Consider the following 17,076-nt stretch of genomic DNA (forward strand, 5'->3'; position numbering starts at 1 on the left):
GGAGGCGGCAACATCAGCGTCCCAGCCAGCAGCTCTTCCCGCTCGTGGTTTTAAGGGTCTTCCTTGCTGACCATCCTCATCCTGATTTTGTTCCTTCGTTGAGGCTGTCCCAGTCACCCTGAAAGGGCCAAGTCACACTGTGAGGTCCCTCAGTCCTAGGAGACATCGAGGTCAAATGAACCCCAGGAACATCACAGGGATTGGGAAGAAGACTGTTTCTGAAACTGACAGCCCCCACCCCTACAGGAAGCCCCCTACCCTACTGGAAGCTGCTAGTGACTTATTCCATACGCCTCCCATGATACACTTACGGGCCTGGCCACAGGACTGGCCATGTGTGATGGGCGATTGGTACGGAGACAGGACTTCAGCCTCTCAGGCAGAGGGCTCGGGCACTGGGACTGACCCCTGATCCAGCCTGTTTCAAGGGGGGATGTTAGGATTCCTCAGGCACCCAGGGAGGATAGGGACCCTCCCCACGCCAGCAGATGTGTAACCTGGGCCCCAAAAGAGAGATGAGGTCCCCCTGGGGGTGTGTCTTGGATGAAGGGTAGGAGTGGTATGTGATCCCTCTGGGTCTCTCACACCAACCACGACATAAGTCACAGTTTTGGCTGAGTGAACAAAACACATCACTGAGAGACAGCCTGCTGTGCTTTTGACACTTTATCAGTTTTTATTTAAAAACATGCTAAAAACATGGTGTTCCATAAAGCCAGGACCAGGATGAAGGAACGCACAGATATGGCATCGCAAGCAGAAAGTGCATCTGAAACCAACAAGCGTGCTCGCCCTGCTCTCCCTCCCGTGCTGCCCGGGGGCGGGCACGTGGGCAAGGAGGGGCCAGGAAGCCCCCCAGGCCTCCTGAGTGCCGCATCAGGGCAGGGAGGCCAGGCCCCACCCCGGACTATTGCCTCACTGCAGTGGGGAGGAGGAAAGTGGGGGGCACGGGAACACAAGGGCTGGCCGGACTCTGAGAAGCTGAGGGACAAAGAAAGGACCCCAAGCACCTCACGCCCAGCTCCCATCCTATGCCACGTCCCTGCTAGTTAGCACCTCCACCAGTGGGTGGGCAGGGGCTGGAGAGGAGGGGACAGCCACTTCCATCCACCCGGACTGCTCTTGGGCCACCAAAGCCTGGAAAGATGGCCACCTAGTTCCAAGTCCAACCAGGACACCTGCGAGAGGGTCTGGGGCAGGGCCGCCTTCCAGAGAACCTGAGATGCAGGCCCATGCTGGAGGGAGAGGGGGTGACATGGCTCAAGCTGGGGGAGGGGTGCAGGGGGAGACGTGCACCGTGACACCTGCTTCCACCACCCAGGGGCAGTTCTCAGCGTGTGCCCACTCACCACCACTGCAGGATGGCTGCAGAGAAAGGCTGAGTCTGCAGCGGATGCCCCTCTGCGGTCCCCTACAAACCCTGAGGGCCTTTCTGAGACAAGCACGTAAACTGCTCACATCAGACCTGATTGAACTAACTCTGGCAAAGGGAGCCGTGAGTGAGGGAATTCTCTCAAGGGAATTCTGCCCCAGTGAGATCACAGTCAGGAGAAACTGAAGAGAGGCTGTGCCACCCTCACTGGCATCGCTGGGTGCGGCCCTCCGAGTGGAAGGGGCTTGGAGGAACACCCACTCTGTGCACAGAGACTTCCACCCAATATATACTCAGCCAAATAACAAAACAGCCAAGCGCAGAGTGAGGAAAGGCGGCAGCGTGGGGACCTGTAGATGAGGCTCTGCGAACAGACGGATGGGGTGGGGGCTGGTGGGGGCACTGTGGCAAAGGCTCTGGGGCCAGAGGCCACCCCTGAAGCACTCCAGAAACAGAAAAGATTCTCAGGGAGGTTGCACATCTCCCAATGCACTAGGCTTTTGCTGTTGATATTCACAAAAATTAAAAATTGCATTGATAGGCATAAACCAACCCACCCACTCCACCCACAGCAAAAACGCACGAGGCCCCAGGTCCCACCGAGCAACTGGAGCACTTGTGTGCTGAGTGTCTCCCGCCGGGAGGTGTCTGCTCCGGAATCTGCACTTTGGGGGTTCCTGGGGAGGCGGCTGAAGCTCCTTACCAGGAAGCCAGGCCAGGGGACAAGGGCAGGGCAGCTTTGCTCAAATGTGGGCCTCCCCCGTGTTCCATCAGCACCACTGCCCGTCTCAGAGAAGCGGTCTTTACCCTGCCCAACTCACAAGACCACCCTACTCTCCACTCCCACCCCCACAAAACACGAATCCTGATAATGCCAACAGTTCTATCCTCCTGGTCCCGATTTGTGTGTTACTTAAGGTGAACAGAGAAGTGACTGGTGCTGGGTGGCCGTGTCTCAGCTCTTGCAGCAGATAGGCAGGTAGGGGCTGGAGAAGAGGCCTGGCCCCAAGGGGAAACCAGGGTGACAAGACAAACTGTATAGGAAAGGCAGCCGCCCACCAAGGCCCCACCTGATCAAGTGCAGCAGATGCTGGCTAGTGGGTAAGGTCCCCACGCTCAGTCCCATGGATTCACGACCTTTTTGAACTGCAAAACAGTAAGCCAGACCAGCTGCAGTTTGGAGGGGGCGCCCTGCTGCAGCTGAATCCCGCTCCCGGCCTCACTCCCCAGCCTGTTTCTCCCCCATGCCCAGCTCTGCACATGCGTCACTCCGGCTGCTTTCTTCCTGTGGCCCCGGTAACAAGAGCCAGTCTCACCTCTCTTGGGTTTTCTGTATTTCTTCTCCCTGGGATCACAGACAGTATGATCGCCACCCAACCCGCTGCTGATGTCCATGACCCCAGGGAAGGAGGCGAAGATCTTGGGACCCATGTGGATGTGATTCCCTCCTTCCCAGCAGGGCAACCCACAACGGAGCAAAGCTGGTGGGGAGGACCGTGGGTCCTCAAACCTGTGGGTCCCCTGCCACTGTCCAGCACAGCAAAACCTAAAGACTGCTTCCCCTTCCAGAAGCAAGGGAGAAAGTGAGCAGCATCCAAACTAGAGAGGTATGTGTCTGACAGTTTCTAGCAGGAATGTGTGTGAAATAACTGGGGTGTGCAGAACCTGTTGTGGGAATACCCACATGGGGTGGAAGGGGAAGCCTCGAGTGCCAGCAGAGAGCGGGAGGAAGGAAGAAAGAAAAAACCAGCAACTGCTCATCAGTGAAAAGTCTAAGGACCCCTCTAGCTCTGCCACATTCCCGGCAAAGCGTTTCCCCAGCACCGTGGGGTTCCCCTGCCCTGGTCTTTCCAGCTCGATTGGTTAGCAAATGCCACCTCCCGTGCAGGGGCACCTCCAGCCTGCTTCATGCTCCACCCGCCTCTCCCAGGCTCCCGTCCTCGGACACCAGGCCTGGCAAGGTCCCGTGTCCTGTCCATGCCCCCTCCTTCCCACACGTTCTGAGGGCGCAGGCACGCCCCATCCGAGAGCCTCCTGGGTGTCGCACGGTGGTCTGTCCTGATTGAGACTGGACGGATGTCCTCTCTTCCCACCCATCCCTCACTCTCAGGGAAAAAAAGTCAAACCATTAAAGAAATCAACACAGTAAAAAGTTACAAATCAGAAATCTAACCCTAAACTTATCTGAGAGATAATATTCCTGAATAATCGTAGAGTAAAATAAAATAAAAAAGTTACATTGTAAGGTATAAAAAGCCTGGGCGAGATGCTCCAGGGGCCTTGCCCAGAGGCCGGCAGACCCCCCGCCCCGTCAAGTGCCCCATGGTGGCCATGGATGTAGCAGCCCCCGCTGGGGCAGTATCTCCACGGGGCGGGCACTCTGCTCCCCACCCCATGTGGGGACAAAGTGTCAGTGTGAGGAAGGGCAGGGGCAGAAGCCCATCAGTGCCGGGGGGCTCCTCCTGAGCGCACCCCAGCCCACCCTGTCGTCTTTGGCAAATACGCATATGCAGATGCAGGAATCCAGGGGCCCCGAGCCCCAGGTCTCCGTGTGCCTCCTCCTTCCTGGCACTCCACCCACTGAGAAGTCCGAGGCTGAGGCAGGGTAGGTGGGGTAGGGTAGGCTGGGGTGGGTGGGTGCAGGGGTCACATCTGGAGAGTGCAGACAGGTGACACAAAGCTCAATCCTCTTCCCCTCCACAGGGCAGCAGGGTGGGGTGGGCACTCCTGGCCAGCCTGCTCACGCGTCGTACTTCTTACCAGTCCGGTGGATGTGCTGGAAGAGGGTCATGGAGAAGGCCATGCCCAGGATCTGAAAGACACAGGGAGGGGCCTGAGGCAGGAGCTGCAGCAGCCTGGACCTGACCTCAGCCTGGACCCGACCTCCGCCCGGACCTGACCTCCACCTGGACCTGACCTCAGCCCGGACCTGACCTCAGCCCGGACCTGACCTTCGCCCCGGGAGGCTTGGGATGTCACGGGGCACCTGGAGCAAGCGGGCATGGCCATTGCTGTGCCAGGAAAATGCTTATGGAATGAAGAAAACCGTGAACAGAGGTCACCCTGGAGATACACACAGGTGAACTCCGGCTCAGCCTCGTGGGGCTGTTAGACCAGAAGCCATCAAACCTCTGCAGGGTGCACACGCGTGCCTAAGAGGGGTGCTGCAGGCACGGAATGCACGGAGGACCTGGCTCTACCTGGGAGCTCACAGGAGCCAAGGTAGGGAGTGGGAGGTGTCAGGGATCATTCGGGACTCAGGCCAGCCGGGCACGGTGGCACTTTAGGAGGCCAAGGTGGGAGGATGGCTTGAGATCGGCCTGGGCAATAGAGGGAGACTCCATCTGTTTTTTTAAAAAAGTTTCAAATCATTCAGGTATGGTGGTGGGTATGCCTGTAGTCCCAGCTGCTTGAGAGGCTGAAGTGGGACGACTGCTGGAGCCCAGGAGTTTGTGGCTGCAGCGAGCTATGACGGCACCACCGCACTCCAGCCTGAGCAACAAAGTGAGACCCTGTCTCTTAAAAAAAGAAAAAAAAGACTCCTGTCAAGCTTCTCTTGTCTGCCTGTAGAATACACGGTGCAACGTCTTGGCAGCAGCAGGGCTGTCTTTCCAGTGATGTGTGCTCGGGACCATGTCATTACTTGTTTGTGTCCCTTCCCTCCTGAATCTTCAAAGGAGCTGGGGACCCAGAGGAGTGCAGGAGGCAGAAGGAAGCCCGCTGTGGTCTCACGGTCACCACAGTGTGCCACGTGCACAGGCTGTACAGACGGTGACCGGGGGACACCGTGTGTGCCTCGCGTGGCTCTCTGGGCTCAAGGTTTGGGCAGAACTGGGGGAACCCACGGGGGGTGACTCCAGCTTCAATATCCCAGCCTAGGCCTGGCCACAGGCAGCCCTGAGCACCTCTCAGTGCTGAGTAGACGCGTGCTGTCACATCAGAGCTCTGTGGAAATGGCGGCAGGCACAGCTGCCAAGCTTGAAAGCTGTGATGAATTCCAGACCCTCCGCCATGTACCAACACTGCTTTCACTTCTCTGTGCTTCCTTCCCTCTACGGCTGAGGCCAGCAGGGTGGGCGAGGCTGCTGGGGACGCCCCTCTTACCTGCATGATGAGGATGCACATCCCCACCGTGCCCAGCACGTGCTTATTGTCATGGAACCACATCTTCACCTTTTCATAGCAGCCCTGGGGAGCGAGGCCCACGAGGTTAGGGTCCCAGACCAAGCATGCACTCCCTGCAGCCCGGCCCCCACCTCACTCTCTCCTTCCACTTCGTCCTTGCTCTTACCTCCCAGCCCTCCCTGGCCTCAGCCCTGTCCCCCTCCCTTGGCGCAGCCTCTGCCCCACCCGCAAGGCCGGCTGCAGAGCCTCAGACCCCATTCAACCCCTCACCCTCTGACTCTCCCAACTGTGGGTACAGCCCCCTCCGCATTTTCCACCCGTCTTTTGGCTTTATTTTTGTGAGCCCCCACCCCACCCCACATCCAGCCAACCTCTTAGTGTCTTGGGCCCAGCCTCCCCTGTAGGGCTCCTCGTGCCGGGGCATCCACACACGGGCTCTTGGACCCAAGCGGTCCATCCCCAGCCTCACCGTTCTCCACAAAGGCGTGGTGGCGTTGCGTCCGCAGCCCTGGGAGTTCTCCATGCAGCAGCGGTCGGGAACCGTGTTCTCCCCCAGCACTGGGTACCAGTCTGTGTAGTCAGTGACGCCACAGCATCGCATCTGGCAGGCAGGAACGGAAGGGGCGGTCAGACACGCCATGGCCCGCCCCTTCCTCCCCAGGGCCTTCCCCTGCCCAGGCCAACCCCAGTCCCCGCAAAAGTGGCCACCCTGGAGTTAAGGAAGGAGACAAAGGGCTTGCTTCTTGTCCCTTCTCTGGGCTTCAGCCGGGCCCACTGGGGAAGTGAGTGAGCGCTCCTTCCTGGAGACCAGCGCGGGAGAGGGCAATGCAGCCCACCCCTCAGGCTGGCCCCTGGGCTCAGCCCTGTGCCTGCCCACCAGCACCTCTGCTCTTTCTGTAAACCGTCCCAAGCTGACTGCCACTCAACCCCCTGCCGGCCCCTCCCCAGGGCTTAAAATGGGCGCATCTGGGACTATGGACTTGTTTTCCTCCTAGAGCCAGGGCCTCCTCACCTAAGCCAAGCCCCGTCATGGAGGCAAATCTGTTGCTCAAATAAATTCAGTCATTCATCCCAAAGCTCAGCCACAGCTCTCTTAGGCCTGCCCCTCCTGTGTCCTCATCCCTCTCCGGCTGCACCTTGCTGTATCCCATCTGACTCGGCAGTTCAGGCAAATGCCCCCGTGGGTACCACCCCACTCCCGGTTAAAATCCAGAAAGCACAGGTGCCCGGCCAGGTCACCTGGGGGTGGGGGGGCAGCTAGAAGTGCCGGCCGCCACCCCTCCTCCCTGTCTGGCCCTGCCAGGGCAGCCCGGCCCACACCTCGGCCTGGATGATGTTCCAGGCGTTCTTCAGCCCCACGTTGTTCTCGGTGTGGTACAGCAGCAGGCCTTCCTTCAGGTCCTTCTTGGCATTCTCGTTCACCTGCCAGGCGGAGGGACACAGCGAGACGGTTGGGACCGGGACGCAGCTCGTCTCTCCAGCCCACCTCAGGTCACCCAAGATGGTGGGTGACAGATGAGGAGTGAGGAAGGCAGGGGAGGCAGCTGGTCTGGAAGGCCCTGTCCACTGGGGTGGGGGGCAGGCACACACTCCCAGCTTCAGAATACAGCAGGCCCTGGTGCACCCACCACCTCCGAGCAGAGCTAAACTCAGGGCCAGGGCTGTAACACCCAGAGGGAAAAAACACACCACGTGCCTCCACTCCCCCATCCCAGGACCAGCCACACACACAGGCCACTCTGCCACCCCCGCCCCCTACTACATAGCTTCCCACAGACTGCCCCTCTCAGAACACACCCTGGGAACCGGAGGAAGGAAGACAGGTCATGTGACCTTGCACCTCCCTCACGCTGCTCTACCTGATACTGAACAGCAGTATCTACTCATGGCGCTGTTGTACGAATGAAGGGAAACAATTCTCACGAAGGGCCAAGAACGGGGCTGGCACAGAGAAACCTCTTGACATTGTTCTTTCTTCCCTTTCACAGGTGCAAAACTAACAAGTTATTCTTTCTCATCCTAACGATGTCTCTAACTTTCAGCGTGGCTCAGGCAGCTACTTCAAGAACTGCTCCTTACACAGTTCTGGAGTGCACGGTACCAAAGGGCCTGCCACGCCCCAAGAGACTGAAATCCCAGCCAGCCTCGCTCTTGACTACGAACTGCCCAGCCTGGTGAGGTTATGGGGGTCACCCACCATCCTCCTGAACCCAGGAGCAGGGCCCATCCTCAAGGGCTCTAGTGCAGGAAACAGAGCTTCCCTGTGCTGTCAGTCCTGCTCAGCCAGCGTCACGCAGAGAATTCCTCCTTGTTTCTCATGGGTTGCTCTCAAATCACCCAGCCCAACCACCTGATGAGGTGTGAATCCCTTCTCCAAGTAGCTGAATTCCTTCCAGTGAGAGGGAGCTCACTAGCACCAGAGACAGCCCACTGCCATCTCTGGTCATGCAGAGGATTCCACTTCCTGGGACTATACAAAGTCAACTCCCCCATCCTCCAAATTTGCCTGCCCTATGTTGCCCCCATCAAAACCTTCCATCTGCTCTTTCCTTGGTAGCTTTCCCAACCCTTGGTTCCATCTTCCTTTCTGCACAGGGGCTGCTTGCCAACATTCTTCCTCTGGCCAGGGAAGGGACCCTGGCCTGCTTGGCCCAACCCTAAGGGCAGTGACATTCCATATGCCCCCTCCCATCTGGAAAGGCTTACCTTGTCCATGTAGACAAAGAAGAGGATGAGTAAGATCAGCTCTGCTAGGAGGATGACCAACAGGACGATGAAAAACTGGAAAGGAAAGGGCCACGCATGGGTAGGTGGTAATGGGCAGGGCTGAGGACAAGGAGGGTGTGGAAGGCAGGGACAGGTGGCACCTAGGTGGGGCTTCCCAGGTCTGGGAGAGGCCAGCTCCTCCTAAGGAAACCCAGATAGCTAGGACAGGGACATAAAGGAGCTGACTAATCAGGGAGTGGGAGGGACAACTAGGGGTATGCATAACCAATCATGAGGAGGAGGGGTGTGGTGGAGCCTAGAACATTCTAGAAGCAGCTTCCCCGGGCTCGGGTTGGCCACCCAGGTGGCTAATGTTCCAGGTCTTGCCTGTCCCAGGGGTCCAAGTGCAAGGCGATGAGGAGTTGGAGGGGCTGGGGATTCGGACGTAACTTACGCTGAGAAGGAGGCACTTGTTTTCCTTGATGGCCCCCAGGCAGCCGAGGAAGCCCGTCACCATGACAACGGCGCCTATGGCGATGACCAGGTTGGCTGCAGACAACGAAGGGAAGCTGGGGGAGAAGGTGGCAAAGTTGCCTTGGGACACGGAGAGCCAGATGCCCACTCCAAGCAGCCCACAGCCACAGAGCTGGAGAGGAAGGAAAGCCCGTTAGCCTGGCGCTGCTCTCACTCCCGTCCATGGACCTGGGAACACTGCAGGTCCCCACCCCATGCTCTGAGACACAGACAAAGTGAGAACAGACAAGGTGAGAACGGGGCTACCGTCGGGCATGGCCGCAGACCCGAAGCATGTCGGCTGTGTGGCCCAGACGGTCCCCTAGCCTCTCTGTGCCTCAGTCTCCCCATGTGACAACGGAGACTGTACCAGCTTCACGAGCCTCCCAGGTCATCCTGAGGACGGATTAAACCACACAGAGGCAAAAGTGTGTAACAAATACATGGAAGGTACTGGGCACATGTGAGCAGTTAGGTTACTCTGCATGATAGAGAGGCCCCAGTGTCCAAGACGGAGGCCTGGTGGGAGGGGAGAACTGGGGTCAGGGAAAGCAAGAAAGACTTCATCTCTGGAGGCGGGAAGGGACCCTCGGAGTCGGGTTTCTTGGAGCCAGAACTTCCAGCGACTATGTCCTGTCACTCTGACCCGAAGGGCCATTTGTCCACTGGAGTCTGAAGAACAATTTCCCACAGAAGGAGAAAGGAGGCAGTCATCGGCTGGCCGGGGGCCTGGCCAGTGTGCGGGACGTGGGAGTCCATGGCTGCCTTCACCACCCATCCAATAAGCTGGCGTCTGGCATGATAGGCCCCAAAACCGAAAAGCAACTCTCCTCAACAGCACCCCTGGGGCTGCCGGCGCCACCAGCTCCACCTGGGGAAGCTTCCATTTCACTGGCCGCAAATCTCCACATCTGCCTTATTTTATGCTCGATATAGCTGGCACTCCCCCACTCCCTCCGCCAGCTCAGGGGAAGTGTGCTGAGTCTGAGGAGCCAATTAATCAGTCAAATAGTATTTACTGAGTGCCTACAGCATGCAGTGTGCCATGCCAGAAAAGCTACAACCACTTTAGAGACCTGTTTTCCAGGGGCCTCTGTTCTGGCTGGATGGGAGCAATGAAAGTGCAACATCTACCACCCCCAGGTGGGATGGACTGGTACCCAGTCAATGCTACGGGCGTTCAGAGGAGGCAATCACTGTCGCAGTCACGGAAGCCAGTTGAAGGAGGCAGTCCCTAAAGGGTGGGTGGACTAGGGGCAGATGGAGGACAAGAACATTCTATGCTGGGTGAAAAGTGCAGGGGGTAAGGGCTTGGGAGTCACAGACCCGAAGAGGACTCCCAGCTCCAGCTTATCCTGGTGGTGTGAGCTTACAAACCTCTCGTATGCAGAGTATCTCCTTCCTATTGGACTGTTGTGAGAATTAGAATGGAATAAGCTACGTGAAGTGGGTGGCCAGCTCCGGGCACTGCTTGCTGGAAAGGCACTTCCCGGGCAGCTGTTCTGTGCCAGGGCCTGTGCTGACTATGCTGACTCCAGGAATCAGCCCAGCCCCTGCTCTCAAGCTGCTCTGGCTCCTGGGAAGAAACAGAGGCTCAGGGCTGAGACAAGGCAACCCGCAACTAGGCAGGGTAGGGATGCCCACGGAAAGGTGAGGGGAGGGGACAGACGCTTCCCTGAGGAAGGGCGTCTCCTTCGCTTATTCCTCCACAAATCCAAGTGAACACCTGCGTATTCAGTGCCAGGCCCTGTTCTCCAGCCTGTAAACAGGGTGCAGGAGACAGTGGTACACCTCACTGGCAAAGGGTCACTGGTAAAGACCCTGCCTTCACGAAGAGTAGATTCTTACAGGAGACACTGACCTTATGTAAGCAACAAACAACATCACTTCAGCTGCTGACATGTGCCACGAAGAAAAATAAGGCTATGTAAAGAGCCAGAAAATAACTGGGGAGGGCGTGGGCAGCGAAGGTGTCTTGGAAGAGGTGGTGTTTAAGCAAAAACCCAAACAAACAGGGGGAGGGAGCAACATAACTATCTGGGGGAAGAACGTTCCAGACAGAGGGAACGGCAGGTGCAAAAGCCCTGGAGAGGGAATGAGCCTGGCCAGCCAAGGAGGAGCACGCTGGCCACGTGCTGCAGCAGTGAGTGAGGTGACACGTGGTAGGAGACAAAGCAGGCGGGGTGGCCGGGGGCCAGGCCAGCTGGGACCTCGCAGGTGAAGGAAACGTGCGAGTGTCCTCGGTGTGACGGGAAGACCCCAGAGCTGGAGAGTGCCATGATCTCACTGAGGTTTTCAGCAGATCACTCTGGCTGCTGTTTGGAGAAGTGACCGTGGGAAGGCCCGAGGGAGGCCAGGAGAGCAACTGGGAGGCTACTGTGCTTAGGCGGGAGCTGGGGACAACTCATACCAGGAGGCTACGGAGGAGCGGTGAGAAATGGTCCAATTTGAGATGTTTTGAAGGTGGCATTGACAGGCCTCGCTGGGCTTTGAAGAACGAGTAGTAGGATTCTGATAAATGGGGAACCAGAAAGGTGGTCCACACTGGGCATGAAGAAAAAGGTAGGAACAGACACCTCCACATATTACTAACCCAGAGACAGTGCAAGGAGCTGGAGGGGGGTCCGAATGAGGTACGTCCAGCAGCTGCCTGGGTCCTTCACACTGTGGAGAGTGGGCCTGCGCCTCCTGTCCCCTGGCGCAGCCCCACATGGAACCAGGTCAGGGCTCCCAAGGAATGGGCACACTTAGACCCACAGCATGGCCCAACCGGGCCATCACAAAGCTTCGCCGGGGAACGGGGCTAGTCCCGCCTACGGCCACTAGGTGGCGGTCCAGGCTGGTTCAGAAGCTCTGGGTTCGCCAGTGACCGCTGAAACTCATCCAGTCACTGACTTTTCTTCAATCTGGTCAGTTTCTATGCTGCCGTCTCAATTTTTCTTTCATTAATCATACCATGGAGAATTTATGATCTTCACGCTGAAGATTTATGGCTCTAAAAGCCAGACCCTGGAATGAGTAAGTGGAAACCCGGCTGCCGCAGGTACTACTCACTGCAGGGCGCCCCCACACACTGCAGCTGGAGACACGCAGGACCCCAGAGCTCAGAGCCTGGATCCTCCTGGGGCCTGGAAAAGTTCTCAAAGTACAGCTTTCTCCTGAAGCGGTTTCCCACTGTGGGTGTACCTGCAGGGAGGGGAACCCTTCTGAGCCCCTCTCTCCACTTCGCTCCTGGGGGAAGTGCTGGGATGCCCAGCAGCCTCTCTAGGAAAACCTCTTAGGTCAGAAACTCCAGGACCTCGTCACCTCTCTTCAAACTGCTTCTCTGACTTCACACTCTACATCCTTTGATTTGGTCTTGCCAGACCCACCGGGGAGCCTTCTACCTCTCAGGGAACACAGCTGGTGCCCTGTCCCCAAATCTGCTTCCTTTCCCATTTCCTGTCCAAAGTCCTCCAGGCCCCCAGGAAAGATCTGCCGCCTACCCTATGGGGACGCAGTCTGGACCTGGAGCCTTCCTCTCCAAGCCCTCAAACCTGTTCCTGCCTCCATCACAGCTCCCGCCTGGCACAACTCCACACATGGTGCACGTCTGCCCAGTGAGGAGGCCTGTGCAGTACAGCAGGTGCCACGCACATCCCCGCTGCCATGCTCCCATCCTCAAGGGGCTCCTGCCGAGATGAGCCCTCTGCTCCCATCTTCTGATGGCCCAACACTAACAGAGCCTCCCGGCAAGAAGAAAACACAAAGGTCACGCCTTGATTTTCCAGGAAGCTAAGCGGGGGGACAAGGAAGTCCCCAGTCACACTGCTGGGATGGGACAAAACCTTGGTTTCTGGCATCTGGTGCAGAAGCCTTCACTACCACCTGCTCCCAGGGGACCTCCGACTGACAGGGGACAGGCACCAAGACCGGGCCTTCGCCACGGGTCCCATGTCCAGATCATGGCCCCCCACTGCCCTCCCTGCCCTTAGCCTCTGGTTTCCAGCCCAGCCTGCATAGAGCTGCCTGATTCCTTTTCATAAAATGCCTCTCTCATCATGCTGCTCCCTGGTGTGACCTTAAGATTCTTCAGCTCTCAGAGGCCCTATTTCCTTTAAAACGTGGGATTTAGATGAGATCATTTCTCAGGTCCCTCTGGCACAGTCTTAGCCGAGCCTGAGATATGGTGCTCTCAGCCCTCAGCCCAGTGGTTCCCAATCAGGAGCAATTCTGCTCCCCAGGGAACATGTGGCATGTCTGGGGACGTTTTTGGTTGCCACAACTGGAGGGGCTGCTCCTGGCATCTGATGAGTAGGGGCCAGGGACACTGCTAAGCACCTGCAGCACACAGGACAGCCCACACAGTCAAGAACTGTCTGGCCCCAGTTGTCAACAAAGTTTGAGAAACCCCGCCCCCCACCCTATCCCCACGCCAGGCACCCACCCTTGGGCTGCCAACGCCTTGAGAACAGCCATTGGAGAAAGAATCTGATGTGTTCCCTCCAGCGGTGGGGAAGGGAGAGCCAATGACAGCGATGTGCCCAAAGTGCTGGGGAGATTCCAGCTGGTGAGCTGGGTAGAACCAGGGCTGAGATTGGGGAGGGAGCAAGGGCAGGAGAGAGGAGGTGATGGCAGAGACAGATTGGTCATGAAGTCTTGGCGAGCCAGGCCTGCCCTGCACAGGCAGGAGGGCGGGAAGTCAGGAAGCGGACCTCTGAAGCCAGTGCAGTGGGCAGGGAGAGGGTGCGGCAGGAGCAGGAGAGGGAGGTGCAGGGCAGGGGAGCTGCCCCTGGTGGAGGGAGCCCAGCACACAGCACAGGAAGGAGGCAAGGCCTCTCTGTGGTGGCACAGCCAAAGCTCAGGGCCGGAGAGCTTAGCTGGTGGCATTCGGGAAAATTCCCTTCCAAAACCAGGGGGTTGTCTCAGCTGAGATGACTGAGCTATAATCTAGCCCACAATGGGACAATCTGGGGTGGGGCAGGGTGACTCAGGGGATCGGGCCCCAGGCAATGCTAGCACCAACCCGCAGAAGGTCACCAGCCACTCCTGCTGTGGTCCGGGCCTGACTGATGCCCTCCCCGGAGCAGGAGCAGGTCCACGGGCCAGCCTGAGTACCAAGCCTCCCCTGCCCCTTCCCCAACCGAAGGCATTTCAAAATAACTTCAAATCAGGGCTGCACACAAATCCACATCCAAATTTGAGAAGATGAGTCCCATCCTTACATTTACCAATGGCCTCCTTGAGGGCCAGGATTTGGGTCTGTTGTTTTTGTGGTTAAATCCGCAGAGCCTAGAGCAGGGCTGGCAATGCCTTCAAATCCCACAGGGCGATCCGGTCTGGGCCCTGCCCTGACTGCGGAGGAGGGAAAGGGTGCAGGCCCCCAGCACACAGAAAAGCCTCAAGTCATCAGGCTGTATCAGGACCTTTGTCACCAGGGACCCGTCCACAACACGCGCAGCAGGTAAACTGAGGCCCAGTCAGGCTACGGCCATACAGCGAGCCCACACTCCAGCCTCAGCTCATTTGTTAAGGCTTGTAGTTAGCTAATATCCCCACGGCGTCTTCCTTGTCTTCAGTTTGAACCATGTTGACTGTGGTTTAAATACAGGCTTCTGCCACGTGTCGTTATGTATGTTTCATGCAGGCATCCTATTTCTCTGGCGGTGAGGGACACAATTCCCCCTTCAGGCTTCCCCCAACCTGAGCTTCTCCACCCACTTCCATACTGCTTAGAACCCAGGGGCAGCCACTGCCCATATCTCATGGGTGCCATCGGTCTCCCACTGGTGGGAGCGGCCCCTCCCCAGGGATGACTCGTCTGTCAGTGCCGGGCCCACAGCAGCACATCTGGGACCTCGCAGGCTTCTGTGTAGACTTGCTGCCTACCCTCACTAAAAACATACAGACAGCCAGGCGCAGTGGCTCACGCCTGTAATCCCAGCACTTTGGAAAAACAAAAAACAAAAAACAACAACAAAAAAACACACATGCACTTCCAGGACCCGGGTTCCCGTCTTATCCATTTTTCTTCCATTGTAGGGCCCAGAACATGCCTGGATTACTAGATAAATATTTGCTGGAGGAATGAATAAATGAATGAATGATGGGGATGGACAGAGGGGCCTGAGCAGGCCATAGCCGGGGAACAGGACCAGACCCAGACATGCAAACCCTCCTGAAAAAGCAGCCTCCTGTTCACCCCGTCTTCCCCACTCCTGGAACCCCCAGTGCCCTCGGGGGTTCCAGGTTGCTCCCACCTCTGCTGCCCTATTTTAATCCCCACTGCCTCATGTGTCTGCAGAGCCCCACAAGGCACCTGGGCTCCTGGCATCGGATGTCACTGGTAGCCCCCAACCTGGCCCCTGGCCCCCCTGACACCCTCATCCACTTTTTGCTTACAGGAGATTTTCAAATGCTAGGACTCAGTGCTCCCTAATGTTTCTATGAGCCAAGGCCATGCCCAACATTTAATGGCATTTAATAAATTAGTGGATGTGGAGAATTTTTAAAAAAGAAAAAAACCAAAACAGCTTTAATTTCACAGCCTGACATGCTGGCTAGTGATGAACCTGCCTGGCTCTGGAAGAAGCCGACCTGCCAAGAACTTCATCGTGGGGAGCAGAGACAATACATCAGTGCCAGGAGCGCAGCCGCTGCTTTGTATTTCAGACACCCCTTGCCTCCAAGGGCCCCCGAAGCTCATTCATTCTCACAGCCATAAAAGAAGAGGCAGGAGGGGCAGGGGAGGCGAGAGAGGAGATGATGCCTCCAATTCTGCATGGAGAGAAATGAAGGGACAAAGTCACAGACACATCTTTGCCAAAGTCACCCAGCAGGCAGGAGGACCACAGCTCGGTGGAACCATGGAGTGGGATGCAGCCACAAGGGGTCTCCCAGGGTCTGAACGCTCACCATCCCACAATGCACTCCATTCTTTTTTTTTTTTTTTTTTTTTTTGCATACCTCTAATCAGTAAAGAATTCTTTCTTATTAATGCAACAATCTACTTCCCTTTGGCTAACACGCATCAACCCTAGTTTTGCCCAAGAAGCCCACTAAGAACAAGTAAAACAGGCCTGTCTCAAACCGAAAGTTAGGCTCCAGCTATGGTAGAACCAGCTCTTCCCCTCCCACGTTCTGAGCTCTATACTTCTAGTAATTCAGCCTAAGACCCCATTGGCTTGAGTGGCAGCCATATCACAGTTTCGTCTCACACTGAGCTTGTGCATAACTTCAAGCCAGATGGCACGATTCCTTGGTCATTACTGTTGGACCCCACACTTTCTCTCAAAGCCTCCAATTCACCTTCACACCTTCACTTTGCAGCCCCTAATCTCACCAACTTACATAGGTGTCAGGGAGATGACACCATATTTTTGTGCCTAATTTTCCTCCAAATAAACATTCATTTGCATATCTACAACCCAGTTACATTCTGATTATACCAGAATGGGGTTATTCTCCATGTGAGACAGTTCTAAGAGAGAATGAGTACCCATGGCCAAACTTAAGGGGCATCGTGTTTGGGCGCTGCAAGCCTCTGCGGTTATAAAGCTCCTGAACTGTGTTTCAAGAGTGTCAATACTCTCCAGCCAACTTTATAACCCTTCCCCAATTGACCAAAACCCCTAGCAGTTGAGAGTGAGTCCTGTTACAATACCTACACCTCTTGCAATCTAAAACCCCGAAGTGTACATTGGGGTGGAAGAGTCCATGATGAAGGAGATTCTACCTGAGACTTTGGGGACACCCCGCTACTCCCCTCCAGGGGTGTCAGGGCCCTGCGTGGTGGGATAAATGCCCGGTCACCAGCAGTCCTGGCTCCCAGTTGCACAAAGGGCTTGGTGTCCTCTGGCCCCTGGCTGGGGGCAGAGTTGGCCCTGTTGAAGTGCTGCCCATCTGTTTGGGCTTCCTGGCCTGGCCTCAGTATGCGGGGGCTCGCTCCAACCAAGGCATCTGTGAGACTCTAGGCTGGTACAGCCCTGGGAACAGGGAGAACCTGAGTCTGTTCTGGGTTTCAAAGATGAAGGCATGGGTGAGAGATGGCCCAGTCCCCAGCACGGCGATGCCTAGATAGCAAGGACCATATACGGGGAGGGATGGGGGCATCTACCACGTGCTGTCCCCACACACCCCGTTATAAGCCATGCCTCTTTCTGGGAGAAAGGCTACAGGGCGATGCAAGTCACCTCCCATACCTCCATCTGTATCCCATCCCCAGGCCACCTGACAGCAGGCCCCAAGTCCACTTTCTCAGGCGCCAGCATCTTTCTACTTCTCAAACTGACCCACAGGCCTTCTTCCTCCATGGGGAACTGGAAAAGAAGGTAGAGGCACATTCAGAACCTCCTAGGGGGCCCACGTGTAGGGCCGAAGCT

General features: G+C 56.8%; 1 protein-coding gene, 1 long non-coding RNA gene and 1 pseudogene across 4 annotated transcripts in view; 1 reads left to right on the forward strand and 2 right to left on the reverse strand.

The window, feature by feature from the left end:
* Window positions 1–653: 653 nt before the first annotated feature.
* LOC129481694 (uncharacterized) lies at window positions 654–2,803 on the reverse strand (annotated as a pseudogene).
* Window positions 654–17,076, reverse strand: part of TSPAN9 (tetraspanin 9) — a 206,199-nt gene continuing 189,776 nt past the window's right edge. For all 3 annotated transcript variants that reach the window (XM_055281095.2, XM_055281096.2, XM_055281094.2), the window contains 6 exons: window positions 8,658–8,849; window positions 8,204–8,278; window positions 6,818–6,919; window positions 5,967–6,098; window positions 5,477–5,560; window positions 654–4,184 (listed from right to left, as the gene is read on the reverse strand). In XM_055281095.2, coding sequence (XP_055137070.1) covers window positions 4,113–4,184; window positions 5,477–5,560; window positions 5,967–6,098; window positions 6,818–6,919; window positions 8,204–8,278; window positions 8,658–8,849 — 657 coding nt within the window. In that variant the 3' untranslated portion in view covers window positions 654–4,112. The remainder of the gene's footprint in view (window positions 4,185–5,476; window positions 5,561–5,966; window positions 6,099–6,817; window positions 6,920–8,203; window positions 8,279–8,657; window positions 8,850–17,076) is intronic.
* Window positions 8,844–16,568, forward strand: LOC129483537 (uncharacterized). Its single transcript, XR_008658081.2, has 3 exons — window positions 8,844–8,967; window positions 14,024–14,159; window positions 14,738–16,568. It is a non-coding gene; the product is annotated as an uncharacterized lncRNA (long non-coding RNA).

This window comes from Symphalangus syndactylus, chromosome 5 (genome assembly GCF_028878055.3).
Source record: "Symphalangus syndactylus isolate Jambi chromosome 5, NHGRI_mSymSyn1-v2.1_pri, whole genome shotgun sequence".
NCBI classification, from domain to species: Eukaryota; Metazoa; Chordata; class Mammalia; order Primates; family Hylobatidae; genus Symphalangus; species Symphalangus syndactylus.